Here is a 22,949-nt window from a genome sequence, read left to right on the forward strand (position 1 = left end):
AATCCGCCAACACTGCAAAAGAGTTCTGCGGTCCAGATTTGGAAGTAGACGGCATATCTGCTGGCTTTGGGATGGAACGGGGATATCGACGGTCCCACGGGGTAATGACATTACCTCTGGTATCAAATGCCAGCTTAGCAGAGGGACCCTTTGAACGATCCGAAGACATTTTCCTGGCGGGCTGATGAAGGGGGGCAGAGGAAACCATAGCAGGAGCAGAGCGCTCGGAAGACAACATTTCCTTCCTGCGCATATATGTACGCATGGAATCTTGTGAGGTAGTAGGCACATTGTTCTCCATGGCAACAACAACCCTGTTCCCTTTTTTTGCACGTACTTCAACCCAATTAGTGGCGCTGGAATCCAAACCCGAAACCTGTTGTTTACCTTTGGCCAGAGCGTGGGGCTGATGGGTAGCATCCAGCAACGGGGCATCACACACCATATCTTCCATGGGCGGCGCAGCATGGCCATCATTGGAAGTGTGTTGCTGTTCCGGGCATTCGGCCATAAAATGCCCCAACTGTCCACAGGAAAAGCAATGCCCTGCAAAATTGCCCCATTTCAAACGAAAGTGTAACGGGTGCATGCCAGAGCAATTGAGGCGTAACCAGGCAGGCCTTTTTCTTGCAGTGTCCCATAGCATACACAAGCGGTTGCGATTCACAGCCCTGAGACTGGGAGGGACCAGAACAATGCCCACAGCGGCCATAGCATCATTCAATAGTGGCCAATAATCAGCCGGACAATTTTCCACCTCGACCCACACAGGGCATTCACGTTGCAGCAGACGCTGAAAATCTGCCATTGGACGCCATGGAACCACATGAACCAACCGGCGTTCAAAAAACAAAGGCAGTTTAGACAGGAGAGCAGCACGGTGCGTCTCTGATTTCAACAGGACCTCAAAAAAACCCCGGGAGCCAACAAAAATCTCGTCAACACATTCCCCTTGTAGCAGATGTTGCAACCACTGGCGAATACGGGAAAGCAACGGGATTCGGCCAGTGAAGAAAAGTATCACAGCGCGATCATAAAATACCGAAAAGGAGCGTAGGACAGTTTTTGGGTCCACGGTGGCGTCCAGCACATCGTCAGGTGCAGAGTCAGAAAAGACTTCCTGATTATGTTGAACATAATCGCCAAGCAAAGTGTTTGCAAATTCCAGCAAGTGTTCCCAGTCCACTTCCTGAGAGTCCACCGAATCTGAAGCAACCTGAGCATAGGACCGATCCGGGGAAACGCCTATCTCTTCCGAAGCATGCTTGGTACGTTTACCCGCAGGCTGGATGTCGGGACCAGGGGGCATCTCTTCGTTGCACGGAACCATATCCTCAGGTTCCTCCGCATCAGAATCCGGGCCCAGTGCTGCCACTGTTTGATCTATGAAATCCAGATCCAAACCAGCCATCGTATATGATGTTTTGATCTCGAAGGAGGACTGACCCTCTCTTTTGCCGACTCTCTTGCTTGCCCTTTTTTCTGTACAGAGGCGCTGTCCAGGGGTAGACTCGGCACGGAGAGCTAATGAAAACTGAGGTTACCTGTCACCGTGCAGGGGCAGACAGGCGCAACACAGGCCGGGCGGTCTCCACAGCAAGACGGGACAGGCTGGGGTGTCGGGCAGGGGTCCGTCAGCAGTGTCCGGGCACGGGGCGTCAGGAGGATGCTGCCATGGATAGGGCGTCAGTGACAGGACGTCTGGGCGTGGACAGGGCGGCCGGAACAGAACACGCTGGCGGCTCCAGGACAGGACACGCTGGCGGCTCCAGAACAGCACACGCTGGCGGCTCTAGGGTTCCCGCTGGCAGGCGCAGGACAGGACACAAACAACGGGCGAAGGCGGGCGGAACTGCAGGCGTCGACAGTGCAGACAGGACGCGAACGCCAGACGGGCTGAGGCAGAACGGCAGGCGACGAGGATGCTGACGCGAGCGATAGGTGACGACAGGTGGGTCGTCAGTCTTCGACGGCGCAGGGCGACGCGACGGCAGGGCGTGCAGAACCAGGCGACCCCAGGGCGGCAAGAACCAGCGGCACCATCGTTCGCCTCTCTCTCTCTCTCTCTCTCTCTCTCTCTCTCTCTCTCTCTCTCCCCCTCCTGCTTCTACTCCCTCTCCCTCCCTCCCTCCCCCTCTCTCCCTCCCTCCCTCCCCCCCCCTCTCTCTCTCTCTCTCTCTCTCTCTCTCTCTCCTCCCTCCCTCCCCCTCCCTCCCTCCCTCCCCCTCTCTCCCTCCCTCCCTCCCCCCCCCCCTCTCTCTCTCTCTCTCTCTCTCTCTCTCTCTCTCTCTCTCTCTCTCTCTCTCTCTCTCTCTCCTCCCCCTCCCTCTCCCCCCCCCCCCCTCCCTCCCTCCCTCCCTCCCTCCCTCCCTCCCTCTCTCTCTCTCTCTCTCTCTCTCTCTCTCTCTCTCTCTCTCTCGTATTCTTTTCCAACCACAAAAGAAATGTTGTGGATATTCCATTGAAGGTCTATTCTGAAACTCACCCGAAAGAATTTCACCGGGTTCCTAATGCCATGCTATGATTACCCGAATCATCTGAAATTTATTGGGTGAAGGCATAGTATAAAGCCATACAAATCATTGGCGCTAGACTGAAGGAACTCTTTATAGATCGATGATCCAATGTGAACCGTTCTCACCGCACCGCAGCCTACCGCTCCTTTTCTTCAGAATCTGCCACCTTGATGGAACCCTAATCTATTCTCATCAGTTGAAGATTTCTACTTCCTACTTCCTACAAATTTCTACTTCCTACAAATCAGTCCTCTGCTGGATGCCAACGCGCTTTTTGGAGCACCACTTTCCAGGAGCCAACCAAATGCAGTCAAAGAGGAGGAAGGACTGGAAAACCGAGAGTCTGCATTAAGGACATGCCACCATGAGCTCTGAAGTTGGGTATTGCCATGCCGAAGCCCACTGTCCTCAAGAAAATAACGGGCTATAATGGCCCACGGGTGATGATCCACACACATGGCGCGAAAGAGAGACCAACGAAGTGCCACCATATGAGTTTCGGCATCCAAAATAGCTCCACCACCCAGGCGTTTGGGGGTACATGTATGTGACCACGAAATCCATGGAATACCTGCGTGCAATGAATCCTTCTTCCATAACATGAAACGAATGGGACGAGTGAGAGCCTTCAAAGTAGTAGGAGTCCAAGGCAGCAATGGCAAGAAATATGTGAGCATTGGTACCATAATTGTCTGAGCCACTTTGAGGTGAACATGGAAGGGCCACGCTTGCGACTTCCAATACATAAACTTAGCTGCCAGTTTCTGTGAAATCCACTCCAGTAGCTGCTTTGGCCGAACATCAACACCCAACGGATACCCAAGACCCCTAACAATGGAACCACAGGGAACCACCTAACCCTGCCAGCCCAATGACTGTAAATTAGACTCCGTGCAACTGAGAATGGCTGATTTGAAGGCATTGATACGAAGACCAGAAGCATGACCAAAGAGCATCCAAACATCTAATGCCTTGCAAATGTTGTCCTTGTCCGCACGCAAAATCATAAAGCTATCATCGACCAAAGATTGGCTAATGAAGTTCTCTCCCAAAGCAAGACACAATCCGGCCAGCTGAGTAAAAGCTGCCATTGAAGATAACATTGAAAGAACCGCGTGGGTCGCCAGGGCAAAGAAGAGAGGACTCAAAGGGCAACCCTGTCTCACCGAACGTGCAAGTACAAATGGTTCTGTAACCCCACCATTGAGCATAACTTGCGAAGAAGCCGCAGCACTAATGGTGTAGATCAATCGGGACATCCAATTACCAAAACCCATAGCAGACATAAGTTCTGCAATGAAAGACCAGTCTAAATAGTCAAAAGCCTTTTCCAGATCCAATTGAATCAATACCACTTCATGACTAGAGTGCCTGGCATAGTCAATAGCCATTTACACATTTAAGATATTATGCAGAATGTTGCAGCCCTTAATGAAACCATATTGAAGAAGATGCACAATAGCTGGAAGGTGCTTGTGGAGCCGATTCGCCAGCACTTTGGAAAAGATTTTATACATCGAACCCATCCAAGAAATTGGTCTCCAATGTTGCAACATTGACGGTGAAGGAACCTTTGGAAGCAGTTTGATAAGGCCTTCTTTCCATGAGGAGGGCATGACCCCTGTTTCCCAAACCTGCTGGAACATAGCCACCAATGGCTTCACCAGTTGGGTAGCCAAGCTCTCAAAGAATTCATTGGTGAGACCATCCCAACCAGGATTTTTATCCTTAGGCAGGTGTAACAAAACATCCATCACCTCCTCCTCACAAATATCTGCCTCCAAAGTAGTTTGCATATCAAGTGGAACCTGATGGCGGACCAAATCATAGAAGACAAAGCGTGCATGCGTAACATGGTCAAAAGGCGACGGAGAAGAACCGAGAAGATCCAGAAAATAATTCCTGCACATATTGACAATGGTCTGCGGATCAGTGTGACCATTCAACCTTCTGAATCCTGGAGTCTAGTCATATTTTCTCAAGCCAAAGAAACATGCAAGGCGCGAAAGAACTTATGAGTCTGACAAGCACTATCTTACAAATTGTCAATCAAGTTGTGCAGTTTGGCCTGCTAATAAGATTTCAACTGAAGCCACACGCAACGCCAGTGACAGCAGAAATTCATCATCTGGGGAGTCCACCAGCAGCGAATGAACCAAAGCCAGTAAGTCCTCCGGTGCGTATTGACGCCTCCGACAAATAGAGGCATGATGGATCCCATACTGCCGAGCAACCCGCTGCACATTAGAGAGTAGTCGTTCAAAGGAGGCCAAGCCCTCAGAGGCGAAGTCCAATAAAAGCCTCTCAATCAATTGCTGCATATAGCCCTGAAAGATTGGATGCTTCAAATAAGACGAGTTGAAACATAAAGGGAGTCTATCCAACAACTGTATAAAAGGTACAATGAATTGGGCAAGTATCTCAAGCTGGAGAGGGAAATGGTCCGACAAGGCATATTACTGCAAGACTTTCATTTCCTGCATCTCAGGAAGAAAATCATCATCCTGCATGATATACATTCTGTCCAGCCGCGACTTCGGTCCAGCCGCGACCATGTAGTTGCATATTGTGCGGAATGAAAAGTAAACCCTGTAGAAGAAGGGTGGAGCCAAGACCATAGATCTTGCTTAAGTACCTAAAGAGCAAAGGCATTCCACACCCGGCTTTCCGGAGCATCCATCACCGAATGCCCTGAAGTGGACTGAGAAGAGTCAACACACATTGAAATCCCCCATCAAAAAACCCCTTCTGCCAAGTGACATGGAGCTCTGCAAAGTCTTTCAAAGATCTCGTCGGGATGAAGGGTCATTCGAAGCATAGAGGCCCAGCAACCATAAGATCTCTCCTTCAAATAAAACTTCGATTACCACAAAGCGGCCCTGTACATCATTTTTAATAAGAACAGGCTGGTATTTCTCATGGACAATCATAAGCACGGGAAACAAAACTCCAAATATGCCGAGCAACAAGGCAAGAGACGAAGAGATGAAGCAATGTCTCATCGCATGTAGTGCAAAATACACAGCGTACACGAGAGATCTTGCCAGTACGCAACACATTTCCAATTGGAAGACCCCCAATAAGCAACCTCAATTTGAAACTTTACCCTAATAAGGAATAGAGTTGGAGAAATATTTCCTACCACTTCTTTTTGCTATCCCAAATATGCCATATTTTATTGGTCTTTCCAATGACCCATCTCTTGGCCTCAATCATCTAATGATAGATCTGATTAGCTGACCTGTTCTCAAAATCATCAAGTAGCACAAAGGTCCTCCCGCCAAGGAGACGAGGGCTATAAAGTAGGCAATGGAGAGTACCTCAGAAGTTGCACCTGTAAGGACGACCAAATATCAAGCACCCAAAAGTACTAACGAATGCGTCGGAAAGAATAAAGACGGGCCTACCCAAGAATGATACCATCATGGACTGTCTACAACCCCAAGCGAGCCATCCAATTAAACTTATCTCACTACAAGTCTTTATCGGGCTAGTCCAATAACCTAGAGGTAGCCAGCACTTCTCCTTGCAGCGAATTCTCCTCCTTATAAAGATCAGGAGGACGCCAAACTGTGAAATGTAAAATCTCTTGCCACGATGCAATCAAATGAGAAAGAAGAAAAAACTGGGAGACCTTAATAGGCCTCGTGGAATTCAGCACATGCCGCCAAGAAACTTGAATAACCCCACAACTATCCGAGATACCAATCTTTTCAATGAAAAATTTTGCAATATCTATCCCGGGATGACTCTGCACACATAAAGCCTGCAAAAGTGTCAATCTCAAAGCAACCATATGGAAATTAACATCCAATAAAGCTACTCCCCCCATCCTTTTAGGAGTAGTCACATGCTGCTAAGAAATCCACACCTAGCCCAAACGATTCCCTTTCTTTTTCTACAACATGAAGCGGAGAGGCTGAACCAGTTCCAAAAGAGACTTTCTTAGTCCAAGGAAGTAAGGGCAGAAAAAATAAGACCATACTAATCATGATGCATTAAGCAACTTTAAGTCTCACATAAAGAGGCCAACTTTAAGATTTCTAGTACATCAACCGATCATGTATACAAAATGATATCCAATCAAGTAAGGCGTGAGGAGCTACATCCACACCAATAGGATAACCCAAGTGTTGGGTAATATCTCCTTTAGAAATCACAGCTCCTTGCAGACCCAAAGCTTGCAAATCACTCTCCGTACAAGAAATCAGTGTAGATTTCTGAGCATTAATATGAAGCCCCGAAGCTAAAGCAAAGAGATTCCACATAACCATTGCTTGATTCACATTAGTCCGATCAACATTGAGAAACATAAAGGAATCATCAGTCAAAGATTGACCCAAAAGTTAAGCAGCACTGGGAAGAGACAAACCAACAATCTCCCCTTGATCAGTCAACTTATCCAACAAAAAGAGCATTTGGTGAGTGACTAAGGCAAATAGCAAAGGATTGAGAGAGCAACCTTGCCGAAGAGAACAAGACAAGGCAATTTCATCAGTGAGGCTATCAAAGCATCTCATACCTAATGTTCACACCCATCTATCACAAAATGAGGTGAGCTTGCTCAGCATACTCACATGTATTAAAGTCTTCCATCACAAACCCCTAATGGGCAGTAGCGAGACATTGGTAGTCCTCCCAAAGCTATCAATCATCTCGAGTTGTGCTAGGTGTGTACACCCCTACTAACCGCAGAACCTCACCCTCATACATGATCTCTCCAATCATGAATCTCCCTCAAGCATCCTAGCAAAATCGAAGATGGCTGCAAGGAACAGTGAACAGCCAGCATAACCCCAGATCTACAGGGAGCACAACTACTCAAAAACACCATAAAATCCCTATATACATGAATGGAACCAGCCATTGAGTATTGCGTGGGTTCTACTGCACAGAAAATATCCCAGCTTCCAGCAAAAAGTCTTCTACATTTTATATTGTTTGCTCCAAGGTGAGACATCCTTGACATCCCATAATGCTATCCTGATGGTAAACAAGTAACAGAAAACTATTGCTATAATGCTTTCCCGCCTGGCATCTGCACATTTGCCAGTAGAACCTGTCCATCTCAGTGCAAATGACATCCACAAGATCAGCCCTCTACAAAACAGCAATTGATGCCCGAGAGGGATATTGCTGTTGCTGATTATGAAAAGCATCCTTTACTGGAATCAATCTTCCCCGAGCATCAAAACACAAAGAGATTCAGAAGTACTTGTATCAGCGACACCTATTGCAGGCATACGAGATGATTGGGACCTAGAATAAAATCCTTTGCCCCTTCACTCGACTGTTCCAAGGGGACAATCAATGATGAGCACACTAGATCAAAGATATTTGGGCCAGTACATACTAGAGATCCAAATAGTCAAAGCATCCCTACTAGTGGCATATACACGGGACAGAGTATGACAGACAGCTCTGACAGAGTTTTATCAAGGGAAAACACTGGTTCAGGTACATACAAACACAAGGACCGTGAGGCCGAGAGGGGTATCCCTACAGAGGGCACAAGAGATCAAAGCCGCATGATGACCCAGCGCCTTCTGTCGAAGACAGCCCTACTCACACCAGAGAGAGGTCGCCCAGATTTGAAAACAGCATGAGATGTACTTAGCCTGCCACCAAGCTACCCATGAGATACCCCCAAGAGCCTACTCCAAGAGAGACCCCCCAAACCTTGCTATCGCATCTTACGTACCCCATCCTCACTTGATGGAGCTAGATCCACATCGCATTGTTGTACCTCACCACATATAGTCTCACATGCCCAGATGGACATACTTGTATACATTGATGGCTTGCTAGATGATGAGGCACACACTTATTGCATATGAGATAGGATTTGCACTTTTTAATTTCCTAATACCATAACAATATTCTATTGTGTGTGGATATGTATCATATGCTGATTTGATCTTTATTGGACATTAATATTTCTTTCTTTCTTTCTTTCTCATAGGCCACATTGGCCTTTTAGAGACGTTAATATACTCTTTCCTTCTCTCTTTGGCATGAATGGAGCTGACCCTAGCATGAACTGTTGGTGCTAGGGTGAAGGGAGCTGATGCTGCCATGAACTGTACATCAAGGCATGAGCTGTTGATGTTGGTGTGATTGTACTATGCAATGACTGTTCCATTATGATTGGCCACATGCTAGCTAAGATATATGTATCTATTGTGGAACAAGCCTTGAGCAAATGGGCTAAGATGCATGGCATGGGATCAACAGGTCAAGCTGGTTTTAGACAAGGATACACCACATTGGACCGTATTTTTCACATTGAGGGCAATTATTAAGGAAGATCGAGCATGTAAGAAAAAGATATATTGGTGTTTTGTGGATTTTCGTGAGGCATTTGATATGGTGCCACTTGCCAAACTCATGAGGAGACTCAAAGATATTGTTTTCCCCAAGGGGATACATTAGAGTATCTATATCATTTATGAGACAGTGAGAGGCAGAGTACATGCCCCTAGGGATATCTCAAATTCTGTCAACGATGCTATTGGAGTTAAAGAAGGATGCCCACTCTCACCCACTTTATTTGGGCTCTATATAGATAAGATTTCAGATTATATTGACAAAGAGGGAGGGGAGCTGGTGTGTTGGTATTGATATTCTCTATGCAGATGACATTGTGCTTATATTTGACTCACCCAAAGGACTACAAAGACACTTGGATGCACTACAGCTTTCTACAGAGACACACATTTTTGGGTGACTCTTGAGAAAACCAAGGTTATGATATTCAACTCCTCAATTGCTTGGGTGACGAGGTCTGAGTATCATTTTACTTTTGATGGAGAGCCAATGGAGACTGTCAGATAGCATATATACTTGGGAGTCACTTTCAAAGGGCCACAATACTCTCGGAGAGAGACATCAAAGGCTCAACTAGTACAAGCATACATAGCATTAGCTCACAACATGCGCCCCCCCCCCCCCCCCCCCGCGGAACTCCCCGATGATGTGGCCCCTCTCCTCAAAAAACCCCGCTCCACCCAACTCCCCCATGACATGGCACATCCCCCCAAAAGCACCAAGCTCTAGAGAGAGTGTGCACACATATAGTTCTAGAAACCATGAGCCAAATTGTGGCTCTTTGATACACCGATTACACCCACACTCTATGGAGCACCCATTTGGGGCTAAAACCTCTATCATATGAGGAGACGACCACTGATAGATCATGATGGACCAAAGGGGGAGTTTTATGATGGATGGGAGCATATGGAGCAACCACTAATCATGATGATATCCTGTATGATACAAGCAAAGACCTCAGCCACACATGAGATCATCAAAGCAAATATCGAAGCACAACTATGGTGATTGAGGCCTTGCTCTAGGCAGTGACTTTCATACATAGATTATGGGGGCCCAATAGATACCCGCAATTAGCATTGGCTTCATCTAGACTATTAGCAATAGAAGGTAATAGACATTGCTGGTATGCTCAAATGGGTACATGGATGACCCTGCATGGTTTGCAAATTGATAGATTACCCCCCTCCTATGATTACAATCTAGACACTCCAGCTCAATCAATCAAAGTTAAATCATGTCATTAGAGTGCACACATTGAGATTAGATATTAAGAGGACTTGGATTAGACCACTTTCTCCACATGGTACAAGGATGGCACACTACCAAACTCATTTCCTTCAACTCTTAGAGGATGGTTTCATCACTCAACCAAGATACATGGAAATGCAACTGCCACATAGGGGCACACTCAGCTATTGGGCAGATCTGTGCATGTCATCTTAGGATTGAGAAAGGAAAATGGAAAGGTATGGAGATAGAAGATCGCATATGCCAACTCACTCAGGTAGAGCTAGAGACAGAGGAGCATTACATCTATCATTATATGATCTACTACGATATTCATGGTAGATACTACTATTTGTTCTAAGAGGGTTTTAGCCCTATGCGCCAAGTGATGCAATTTGACGACCAAAGGTGTTTGGGATTCTTCCTTTTGGAGCTTCAAAGGTGCAAAGCAGCCATTCCACGAGATAGGAACCCCCCACAACCAGGTCCATCAAGACGAAGGGTTGTCACTAACTTTTTCATTGCCACACAACGAGTACACAATTGGCCACTACTACAAACAATCAATTATCAAGGTACATTGCAGGGGAGCTCCAACTTCAGGAGGTATCTCCTTCGATAGAGCAATAGTACTCATCGGGAGATGCCCACGTCCGCCTAGGAGGAGACTGCAACACCCTTGTCATAGACAAATCAGAGTTATCATTGAGCGCCACCAAAGACAGACGTTGAGGCCTCTCAACCACATACAACTATAGCTACATTTCCACCTGAGGGTGATACTTCACCAAGGAAATGAGTGTTTCTATCATTTCCCTTTTCTTCTCTTGTTTTCATAATATTATTTATATTTGCACCATATACATTATTGCACAGAATATTTCCTAGCATCTAGTTCCATAGGCCTATCTTTTATCTTTTCAAATGAGAGATACAATTTATCGTATGGATTAGTTTGGTCTCATAGACCACATTGGCCTTTTAGAGACATTAATATACTCTTTCTTTCTCTCTCCCCTTCCTCCAAAAATGGGTGATTATATTTATTGCAAAGAATCTTCTGCTATCAATCCCATGTAACATAGCCTTCTTTAGCTACACCACCAATTTGGGGAGCAGAATCCAAATGAGCAAGATTAAAGCATAGCCAGTAGCCCTTCACAAATGGCACTAACAAGGTATTTCATGACCTTTCTTGAAAGATTTTGATGAAGGAGATTGGATAATAGGTCCAAACTGAAGAAGATATCTATCTTCTTGTGACTTGTAGCTCATAAGATTTTGATGGCTCAATTATGGCAAGGGAGCAATGGCACGTGCAAGATGGGGAGAGTTAGAGGAGACCTAAAGGCACTATCTATGAGATTTTCCTAGAGATCAAGAGGTGTTGAGGGGAGCTCTCACAATGGTCTTTCATGATAGAGCAATGACTATGGAATCAACCCAAGGGTAAGTAGCTTGAGTCACAAACATGGCCCAAATTGTGGATATGAGGACTATTAGGGAAGCCACTCATTTGTCATTGTCGACCAGCCCATGAGCAAGATTTCACTTCAAACTACTCATAGACACTGTGGACTCGAGGGCATTGTCATAGATGAGAGTTGATTCCTAGCATCACTCCTTCGTGCATATGAACTCTGAGATATAGCCATGTTATTGACCTTCAAGGTGTCTCCATTGTATAGACTCTCTCTAGGAACTAGACAGGGACTTTATTCTCTTCACGAGAGATGGGAGTGACTCTCGGTTGATGAGGAGAAAGGGAGATGCTTCTATGCAAGCATGGGACTTCCGTGCCTTCTTAACCTAGCACCTCATATGATCTAGCATTATAGCCCACCAAATAGTTGTTCACTCAACCATTATGATGTACTTAGCAGCCCATTATTGGTCCTTTGTATTGTGTATTTTATCTCAAGAGGGATTTCCTCTGAGGTGTCATTAATAGAATTTCTAGGATGCCATTAATAGAATGTCCTTTTCTGCGAAAAAAATCACCCAATCTCCTCCAAAATTTTGCCAACAAGAGAAAAGCTAATGCAAGTACTCTATGAAAAGCCAATCAAGATGTCTATAACACTAGACAAAATGTGGCTCTAGATGGAAGAAGATGCACGAGTCCCATGTATGGAGAAAATGTCTCTCCTTATGGACTTACAATCACCATGTAACCTCTCCCATCTCCCATGAAGCATATGGATAATCTCTATCCATATCCTAGAAAGAGTCTTTGTCCCCCTTCTCCCTCCAAAACAAAAGAAAACCGAAGAAAAGAAAACTCTATCAATAACAACTTGAACCTGAGCTAAAATACTAAGTACAAAAGTCCTAGATACAAAATCCAAAGTATAGAAAGTCCTAGATAAAAAATATAAAGTACATCATAGTACAATGGTTGAATGAATAACCAATATAGTGGGCTATCATACCAGACCATGTGTATGTTAAGTGAAAGGAAAAGATTCTTAGTTATAGATGTGTCCTATAACTAATGGCATGGTTGCATCTCAATGTCAAAATAAACCTTTTCCTCACTTGTCTTGGCAATATACTACTCTTAGTTGGATTTTTATTGACCTCATTCTACAAGCCTCTCTCTCTTGAAGTGACCAGCACTGAAGCGACCTATTTTTTATTTTACCTATTTTAACATATACATTCCACCTTGTGATTTCACCTTGGCTTTTCGGCCAGGATGAGATACCCTTACTCGTTAATTTACTTCATACATGGACCCGCTTCAACTAGAGAGGTTGGAGATGCTGCTTCAACTAGAGAGGTTGAATATTCACAAAAGTGTGCATGTAGAATCGTAAGTTATGTAGTCTTGTTCTCCTCCTTGTCTTTGTGGCTCACATTCATGAGCCTGATGATGAGATTGTCTACATATCCATCTTTGAAGAACCCTTTTATGAACAAGTACTTGAGCACATTAAAGTCATTCTTTTTGGTATTGCCAAGACTTGAGAACCAAGCCTTATTCTTCTCTCCTACGCAAATTTCCACATAAGGCCACCTTGTCTCCTGATATACAAGTTGTGGCTACAGCTTAAGCTAGGAATAATGAGGTGGCAAAGCCGCAAAAGGAGGTGGAAAATACTAGGATAGGTTCTTTCCTTTGATTTCTTTAAAATCATTTATCGTGTTTCCATGAGTTTGGCAATCCACCATAACTACATGCATTTAGGAGAGATAAGTTTATCACCTTTTCAACATCTCTCTCTATCCTATATAAGAACAAATTTCTTTCCCTAAGCTTTCATGTGCATCAAACTGTACACTGTTTTGATAGATTTTGCTCTCTCTCTCTCTCTCTCTCTCTCTCTCTCTCTCTCTATCAATAGTACATCATCTCCTCACTACAATACTTTTATAATGACTCTCAATAATCCTTCTTAGGTTGTAGATACGCCTCCCAAGAGGTATGTCTGATGTGAAGAGGCACTAGTGCCACTACATTGTCTCTTCATAGCTCACTATTGTCACTGTCACTCTAGTCTTCTCTTCAGTCTTCAGCAACTGCTTCTTCCATTTGTTTTAGCTCTTTTGAACTTAGATTCATCCTTTCCAAAAGTTGAAGACTTTCCGAAAGTCACATATACATTCTACAAAACACTTACAGAAGATCTACAGAACAGTACAGAACAGGAATAGAGCAGATACAGAGCAGAGATAGAGGCTCTATAGGAGGTCTATAGAGGGTTACAGAAGGTCATCAGAGAACATCAAATCCTCAATGTTATATTATCACTGTGAGCAGAAATAAATCCTTTTCAAAATCTGATAGCTAGTCACTATGTAATTACAGACAGATTTCATGCCGTCATCACTTTTGCTACCCCTCACAAGTACCATTTCTTAGATGTTTTAAAAAGTGTTTCATGCCACATTGAAACCATACAAATGCAAAATTATTTACATGTCATCAGGATTCAGATCAAAGCAAATTTTTAAGGCAATCATAAAAGAAACCCTGTACGAGTTCTGTTTGGCTTTTTAGGCTCAAAAGTGCTTCTTTTAGCTCCTCTTTTTTCAGATATGATAGCTACACCAAGTGTCACAAAAAACAAACAAATGAAAGGTCATATTTTGCCGAAGTATGTCCTCAACAAACTAGGTATTTCTAGGCCATTACCTGCACTGCTTGATTTGTGTGTCCAAAGGAATTGTGCATGGAACCAAGAGCAAGCAGTCCTGCTTGAAATCTTCCAGTTGTCGCAGTTGAGGATGTTCCTGTGACACTAAAAGCTCCTTTGCCAGCACTGAAATTCATAAATAAGAGTATCAGCAATTACAAGCCCCATCATAAACCCTTCTCTAAAAGAGAAACTTTATATAATCCTCCCTTCCTGACCAGCTATATTCAGACCTGATTCCCACACTCAATGGTCGTTAAGAAAGGATACAGGGTGCATCAACCTTGCAACAGTGTTGCAGGGCCTTTCTTGCTGCCTGGACATGAGGCCCATTCCTAGCAGGGCAAAATCGGTGTTATGGGAGTACTGTCCACGATAACAACTATTTCCTCCTCCTCTTGCTCTGTACCTTTCATCTTTTGTACAGATTTTGATTGCCCCGGCCTCAAAGTGTACTTCTTCAGTAAATTTAACAGTTTGCTTAATTTTGACTAACAGGAAGAGCTTTTTCCCTATAGGGGCTAAACAACCTACAGCTTGACAGTGAATCTTCTCTGTGCAAAGGCCAATTGAAGTCTATGCAGACTGGTCTTCTTCCTCCTCAAGAGTGTGAGATAAGTCCACAGGTTATAATGGCTTGCTTCGTTATTAAGTCTCCTTGTCCAATGCACTGAACTGTAAAGCCCTGAGTAGGCTTGAGATAATCAGAGAAAGCTCAAAAGACTCCAGGGAGCTTTGCTACAGCAGCAATCGAAGGTTATAAACGTGTAAATTAACTCTCCACTATACATAGACCTTTAATTACAACCATGAAAGCAACATTGCTCATTTACTGTGTTTACTGCAACTAAAAAGTTAATACAACTTAAATTCTAACCTGTAGTCAAAGTAACGGTGAAGACTGTCCATTGCTGCTGGATAATCTCCATTTGAAAGAGAGTTCAAATACCTGAGATAATGTACCTTCCAGCAATAAAATCATAGAATCTTAATACTGTAAGATTGTACATCCACCCAGAATTATTACAATTCAGAGCAATCAAACCCTAGAAAGAATTAATCCCAAAAAGATCACCAAGTAAAGTACATTAGAGCATAGTAGCTCTCAGCTCTCAGCTGAGAGCTTCTTGCAATTTAAGAATGCACATTCAATAATTACTGTTAAAAAGCATTAAACCAAAAAAATCAGTATTAATGACACCAAAAAAAGGTCTTTTTTCTCAAATAAAAAGAATCATTGTCAACTAGGTTAAACTAGAGATAATGCCAAGGCTTATGATTCAATATCAGCACCTAGGAAGAATTCTTATTCCTATGGAAATTCTGTTGCTTCTGCTTGAGGCAGCCATAATTGCCCTCACATTAACTGTGTGCATGTTTGCCTCCAAGAGAACAGAGGGACACAAGAAGCCAATCATGTTGAGAAGGATGGCGGACTCATGAGGGAGAAGGTTGCTGGTCCATGCCAGCTCCCCCAGAAACAGCTGCCGGTGGGTTTACCACTTCATCTAGCCCCACTCTCTCTGCTCTAACCACCAGCCCCTGCCCTCTCCTTCATGCCATCTGCCAGCCCTTCACACCTCTCCTCCCAGCTCCAACATCTCCAGCTCTCTTCTCAGCCTGCCAGCTCATCTCCTCTCCCTTGCATGCAGCCTGCTGCCTCTCCTCCTCCTGCCACTCCTGCTTCTCCCCCTAGCCTGTCAGCACAGTCCCCCCTCCCCTTCCAAGTTCCCACTCCAGTGCAGCCTGCCCATCCTCCTCCTGCCCGGCCTGCTCCTTCCCATCCTCCCCAGCCTGTCCGTGAAGCCTCCCTCCTTGTCCTAGTCCAGCACTGGTGCCCCCCAAAAAATAAAGCCCTTCCACACATTCCCCTCCTCTTCCTTCCTACTCCACAGACCCTCTTCCTCCCCATGGCCTCCTCTCACTTCCCTCTTGCTGCTCTTCTCAACATGCTTCCCTCAATTTCAGCAGTCTCTTCCTATTCCTCTTTTTCCCCCAAGTGACAGGACCCAAACAGCAGCACCCAGAGACTCAAGATTCTCAAGGAATCTCTTCACAGCAGAACAAAGGATCGAACCTTATTCAAGAGCTAGTAGCCAGTCCTTCACCATAATGACATGAGACAGCCTAGCTTCTCGTCCCAGTCGCATGCTATCCATGCACCATCCCTGTCCCGTCCCCATGTTAGAGCCTCTTCTTATGGTTAGAAGGGACAGTAATTCCTATTCCCATCCCAGTCCCCACACCCCATCTCATGTCACTATGCCTTCATCCTCTTCAGGGGACTCCAATGCAGCTCCCAGTTCATCTTTGGGCGATGTTATCCCGACATTCGGTTTGCTCCAGCTATGGAATTCGAGATTAGAAATAGAATGCAGCCTAGATGTCCTCACCTCTGGCATGCCGAATCGGATGGGTGAGAGATCACCCGCTACCTTGGCAAGTGGCAACCCTGCTAGATTCACACCAGTTAGGACTCTAGGATAGGGATGCTGCAAGGTTCAGGTCAGCAGATCTTATCAGTCTGACATGTCGCTGGCCACTAGCCCCCTGAATATGACGAGATCAATGGTGTTTTTTGACACTTCGTGAGTTATAGATCCAAGAAGGAGTCTATGTGTAGGAGAGCAATGGACCCAGACATTGCAAGATTAAGACAATCTAGTCCCAAGAAGGGCCTCATGGGTTTCCATGAGAGTAGACACCCCACTCATCCGAATGCTGGCTATTTACGCCCTGAATGGTCATTGTAACAGGAGGCATTCCTAGTCCACCCTTGATCAGTTTTAACCTCGTGTTGACCATTGGATAGTGGGAGGAGACTTTAATGTAATAGAGGCTCTGGAGGACAGGAATGCAGATGCATCAATATTCTCAGAGGAGGAGAGCAGGCTATGTAGGAGGAGTTCAGTATAACATCATAGGACAGGACCCATGGTTCTCATCCAAGTTTGTAGACTTATAGGTTCTTTGCAGTTCTCCAAGAGAGATGGGGAAATAGGATCGAGGATTTTCTCAAAGATAGATAGACTCTGTAGATGACTCGAGGATTTTCTCAAAGATAGATAGACTCTGTAGATGACTAAGTGTTAGGTTCGACTCACGCCTACGCTCACAAAGGAGTGACGGTGGTCTTCAATAGGACATTAGGGCACTTTTTACTCTCCGTACGAGAGGTTCTTTCCCCCAGATTTATTTCTTTCATTTTATGTGCCTATGTTACACAAATTTAGGCACTTATCATGTTTCACACTCTTCGGGTGTGAACACCCTCTTACAACCCTAAAGTTTAGCGGTTATACTTTGTACTTGCATCTTGCACTTCAGATTATTGCATTGGGTGTCGTGCTCACACACTCTACACTGTCTTCTATACTCTCAGCTGAGCTTCGATCTCTTCTTCCTCTCACATTTGGTATCAGAGCTCAGCTTCAACTCAATTGACCTCTCAGCCATCGTCAGCAGCTCCTCAGTCGACTTCAGCAGCTCCACCACCACAAGCAAAGTGACTAATAGCTGGCGGCTATCAAGTGTCCCTTGCAGTACCTTGCTGCTCAGCCCACCGCCTGCTGCTGACTGCCCCGCCAGTACCCTGCGCCAGTCTAGGCGACGCCTGCCCCAACCCATCCGCCTCAGCTCTCTCCACCCAGCTATTGTTCAACTGCACTCCAGCCGCCGCCAGCAAGTCCGCCTGCTACTCCAATCACCACCAACAGGTCCGCCAACAACGCCCACCTGTTGCTCGAATCGCCGCCAACAAGTCCGCCAGTGACACCCGCCTCTAGCTCCAGTCGCCACTAGCTCCCAGCGCTCGAGGCAGCACTCACGACTGCCCGCTTCTGTCAGCCCCTACTCCAGATGTCGTCCACCTGCTGCAAGCATGTCTGAGCAGACGCCGCCCACCTGACTTACCCATTCTGCCCACTTGTGCCACCCGCTCAATCAACTCTGCCACCAGGACCCGTCAGATTCAGCAGCAGAGCCAAAAACAATTTTTTTAATTATTTCTGATTCAAATTTATTTCTTTCCAAGGGGCTTGTTTCCTGAGCAAGCATTTGCAGTTTCAGCACGTGTCTGGGACACCAATACTGCAGAGATTTTGTGCATTTTGGGCCAGACATTTGGGGCTTTTGCAGTCAACTCAGTGATTGACACATGTACATCTGTGACAATCTGAAATAGACTGATTTCGTGCATTATGGGACAAGAAATTTTGGGGCTTTGCATTTTCAATGCTGCTGAGCACTTATTGCACCTTGGACAACGTGCAAATAAGACAGTTTTGACAGAGTGTGATTACATTTGCTAATTACAGCAAATTTCTTGCTGTAATTTCTGGAAATTCTGAGATTTCCAGGTTGGTCCAGCTTGAGATATTGCTCTTTTGCTCTCTAATCAGCAGCACTTATCATGGCAAATCAGGGAGGTGATGTATTTACATATGTATCCAAGGAGGATAGTTTGGATGGCAACAACTATTCTCTTTGGTCCTTCATGATGAAGAATGTGTTGATTGCGAAGAATCTTTGGGATTATGTCAGCGGTGAAGAAGTTAGGCTTAGAGTTGTGGCTCCTACTACTCCTCTAGGAGGATGTGGACAACGGGCAACTCAACCTGTTCAGCCTGCTCCAGCTCAGTCACTTCCCCAAAGATCAGTAGCACAGAAGACCTAAGATACACGGGATGTACACGCTTTGTCACTGATTGCATTGGCAGTTCAGCAGTCTATCATCCCTCACATTCGGTCTGCAACTTCTTCACGAGAGTCATGGATGACCTTAGAGAAGATGTTTGCTAGAAAAAATGAGACGTGCATCTCTTTCTTGAAGAATGAAGAAAGAGCTTGAGACAGTGAAGATGGATGAGGGTAATTCTATGCAGGATCATCTAAATAAAATTCAGGACTTGCCTAAGCAACTTATGAATGCAGATAAGTATTACTCAGATGCGCAATTGATATCTACTACCTTGAATTCATTGTCACCCTCATACTTGGCCTTCCATACGGCCTTGAAACTCACCATGAGAATTTCCCGACAGACACTCACTTTCCTTCAGTTGGTCAATTTGCTTTTAGAGGAAGAGCAAACACGAAAGAACAGTAATGTGCATGTTATAGCCTTTGTGCAGGCTCTTATAGCAAGGCAGAAGAGCAAGGGTAGCCAAGCATACTCCAGCTGAGCTTCGATCTCTTCTTCCTCTCACACTAAGAGAGGGCTTTGTTATAATTATTCTTGCCACTACTTTCTATATCATGCACTGGTCCAACTAGTTCTTCTTGAAAGGATTAGAGGGCTGTCCTACAGTGTTAGGATCCTTGACCATCTTTATTTTGATGATGATCATAGAGAGCATGTGAGACAAAATTGGAGAGGCAAAGTTCTCAAATGGTTCAGCAACCGAAGGTTTACAAGGGCCTTCGAGAGAATAGCTTGGTTTGAAAGAAGTGGCCAAGGAGGGGACAAAGACTCTTAGAGATGTTTTGGTGGGGTGGGGTGGGTTGGTTTTATGGCATTGGGGAGGTGGGGTGGGTGTTGGGTTTCGGGGGGCCAGCTAGAGCATCTTTGGCAGCTCTTTAGGAAACGGAGCGACACCTTGGATGTAGGTAGGTGGCCAAAAGGATGCAAGCCTCCACAGCAAAGATTGACATAATGAAGAAAGCTAAATCAGAGTGCAAATATCATGCCAAAGCTTCCTTCTAGATCCAAGTAAGAGATACGCTAAACAAGGGATTTTGCCAGACTGCAGAGCCTAGACACTCTAGAAAAGGAATCATGAAACTCGGGAGAGCAGATCTTTTATAGCCAAGGCCCCTAAGAGGTTGGAGAAGTGGCCACAGATTATTACATGACTTTTCTTGGATCCTCGACCAAACCCCCAAACTATGAGAGAGGTAGGGAGACAGTTTAGCAGAGTATGAGGAGGGTTGCCACCGACAATATGGGAAAACATTTGATAGCACCTTTCATAAAGGATGAGCTTGTAAAAGCATTAGTCACATTGCCTTCTAACAAGTGTCTTGGAGAGGATGGCTTGAATAGGAATCTTTCCTTGAGTTATTGGCAACTCCTCAATGCAAGCCTTTTTGCCACTTTTCAAGAGATTATGGCTAAAGCGATACACCAAATAATCATTCCAAAAGTCAATGGGGATGGATTAGAGATTAGTTAGTGAATGCCTATCACGTACTGTTAGGAACTACCTACAAGATCCTAGCAAACGTGATCGGCCTTAGATTGGCCCTTTCGAGGCTAGATATTGTTCACCCTACTAAAACTGGTTTTATCCAGGGGTCCAGCATCTAGACAACCCTAAATTTCTGAGAATCGACAAAACCAGCAAGCTCCAGCAACAAGGACTTTCTTGTTGGAGATCACTATGCTAACGATGGGATTTCGAGCAAGAGATCAAAGGTGTGGCAGCATTTTACTCATCAGCTCACGGTCATAGGTACTAGTCAGTGGGGCTACAAGAGAGAGTTTTATCATCCAGAGATCAATGAGGCAAGGTCCCTTCTTGTTTCTTCTTATAGCAGAGGCTATCAGTTCTTTTCTAGGAGACAGATTCACAAGCATTTTAGGCATTACACTACGCATCCTGGATTTGGATAAGCTTCTAGATGTGGAATTCGCTGATGACAAAGTCGATACTATTAGGCAGCTCAACCCTCCCTTTGACAGAGTCCCATTGTGCTTTAGTAAAGGTGCTTCTGTCTGATGCTGAGGAACAGTTGTGCTAATTGCTGTAGTGAAGTGATGTCAATACCCACGTGGCATCCAAGATACCTTACGGTGGTTGTAAGAGAACCCAAGTGAATTCCTCATAAGGTCTCCAATCAAGTCTTACAATGTTGCTATGCAAAATCCATAAGGCTTGTGCCAATTGATTAGAACAAATCAGGTCTCAGAGTGTTGCTTATGCAAAATCCATAAGGCTTGTGCCAATCTGGTCTTTGAGTGTTGCTATGCAAAATCCATAAGGCTTGTGCCAATTAATTAGGACATCTGATGCCATATAGAAGATCTCCATCTTAGTTACAAAGGCCTTGAAATTGCTGTCATGCCTCTTGCAACCATGCTATACATCACTTCTTGTTGGGCCTTCTCCAAGTCATGCATTGACCAAGCGATGTGGTTTATCAAGAATTTTATTGGGTCACAAGAAAATGGAAGCCCAACCACGGAAACGATTGCTTGGGATGTCATCATTTGATCCAAAGGTGGATCTACCGCACAGCTAGGGAGCCGAATTGTCTTGGATGATAGAGATTTTGTTGCGTATTTCACTCACCCCTCACTTACGCCTACGCTCACATCGGAGTGTCGGTGATCAGTAGGACATTGGGGGCTCTTTTTACTCTCGGTAGGAGAGGGTTTTTCCCCCAAACTTATGGTATTATTTCGTATGTGCTTATGACACACCCTTACGGGCACTTACCGTGTTCGGGCGTGAACACCCCCCTACAACCCTAAGGTTTAAGGGTTATACCTTGTACTTTAAGTTTTGCACTCTTTCAGTCTATTGCATTGGGTGTCGTGTTTCACTCTCTACTGTCTACTGCTTTCTGTGCTAAGCTTCGATCCTGCCATCCTCTTTCACATTTGGTATCAGAGCATTGGTTCTGCTCTACTCTACTCAGCTCAGATTCAGCTCAACTTTGCTCAACCTCCGGGAGCTTCTGCTCAAGTCTCAAGTTCTGGCTCTACACCCAGTCAGCTTCATCAGGCTGCGTCAGACAGCCCGTCGGTTTCCTCCACGCTACCTCTTCTTGAGAGAGCAGCCCGCCAATCTGTTGTACGTCAACTGACTGCCAGCTCCATCAGCAATAACCAGTGCCAGAAGCGCTGCCTGCAGCGCCCGTGTGCTAGCCGGGGAGCCCGCCAGCCTACCTCTACCTGCAGCTACGTCCCTAACCAGAGAACCCGCCTGACACCTCATGCTCGCCCGTCGATTGCGCCCCTGTGCCGTTAGTCACCTATCGTGCCCCGCCTGTCGTCAGAGTCCGCCTCAGTCGCCAGCTCTCCTTTGCGTCGCCCGATAGCAGCTTTGTCAGCTGTGACGCCTCAGATGTTTGGTCCCTCTGCCACCACGCCAGCTTGCCTGCGACGTCAGCAACATTGACCACTCCCACAGCCACCTGTCGTCAGCGACGATTCGTCGTTTCCAAGGTAATTTTTAATTTTTTTTATACCTTCTTCCTACCAGAATTAATTTCTAGAAGAGAGGGTTCCCACTGCACAGGCACAGAATTCAAAATACACGTCAAGGACACGGTCGATGAAAATTTCTGGGCACATTCATCAAAAAATTTGGGGCTTTTATGTTTTCTAGGAACATTGGCATACGCACTACAGTTACAGCCACTGAGAGACTGTTTTGTCAAACCCGAGGCAAAAAAATTTTGGGGATTTTGCTGCTACAGTGTTGCTGAACACTGATTGCACGTTGGATTGCGTGCATAACAGACAGTTTTGACAGAGTGCAACTCTGTACACTAATTGCAAAATTTTATTTCCTGCAATTTCTGAAAACTTTCAGCTTTCCACTGAAGTTTTACTTCGACATTGCTCTTTGCATTTTTTTGGTAATTGAAAAATCATGGCAAATCAAGGAGATGTTTTCACCTATGTATCCAAGGAAGACACATTGGATGGAAATAACTATTCACTTTGGTCCTTCATAATGAAGAATGTACTTGTGGCCAAAAATCTTTGGGATTATGTTAGTGGAGA

General features: G+C 45.2%; 1 protein-coding gene across 5 annotated transcripts in view; it reads right to left on the reverse strand.

The window, feature by feature from the left end:
• Positions 1–22,949, reverse strand: part of LOC148026360 (anaphase-promoting complex subunit 5-like) — a 158,030-nt gene that overhangs the window by 69,734 nt on the left and 65,347 nt on the right. For all 5 annotated transcript variants that reach the window (XM_087690790.1, XM_087690789.1, XM_087690792.1 and 2 more), the window contains exons 7-8: positions 15,093–15,178; positions 14,215–14,341 (exon numbers count right to left, since the gene is read on the reverse strand). In XM_087690790.1, the coding sequence (XP_087546916.1) occupies positions 14,215–14,341; positions 15,093–15,178 (213 nt within the window). The remainder of the gene's footprint in view (positions 1–14,214; positions 14,342–15,092; positions 15,179–22,949) is intronic.

This window comes from Lygodium microphyllum, chromosome 13 (genome assembly GCF_053477565.2).
Source record: "Lygodium microphyllum isolate KBCC chromosome 13, Lygodium_microphyllum_v1.1.10, whole genome shotgun sequence".
Lineage (NCBI taxonomy): Eukaryota > Viridiplantae > Streptophyta > Polypodiopsida > Schizaeales > Lygodiaceae > Lygodium > Lygodium microphyllum.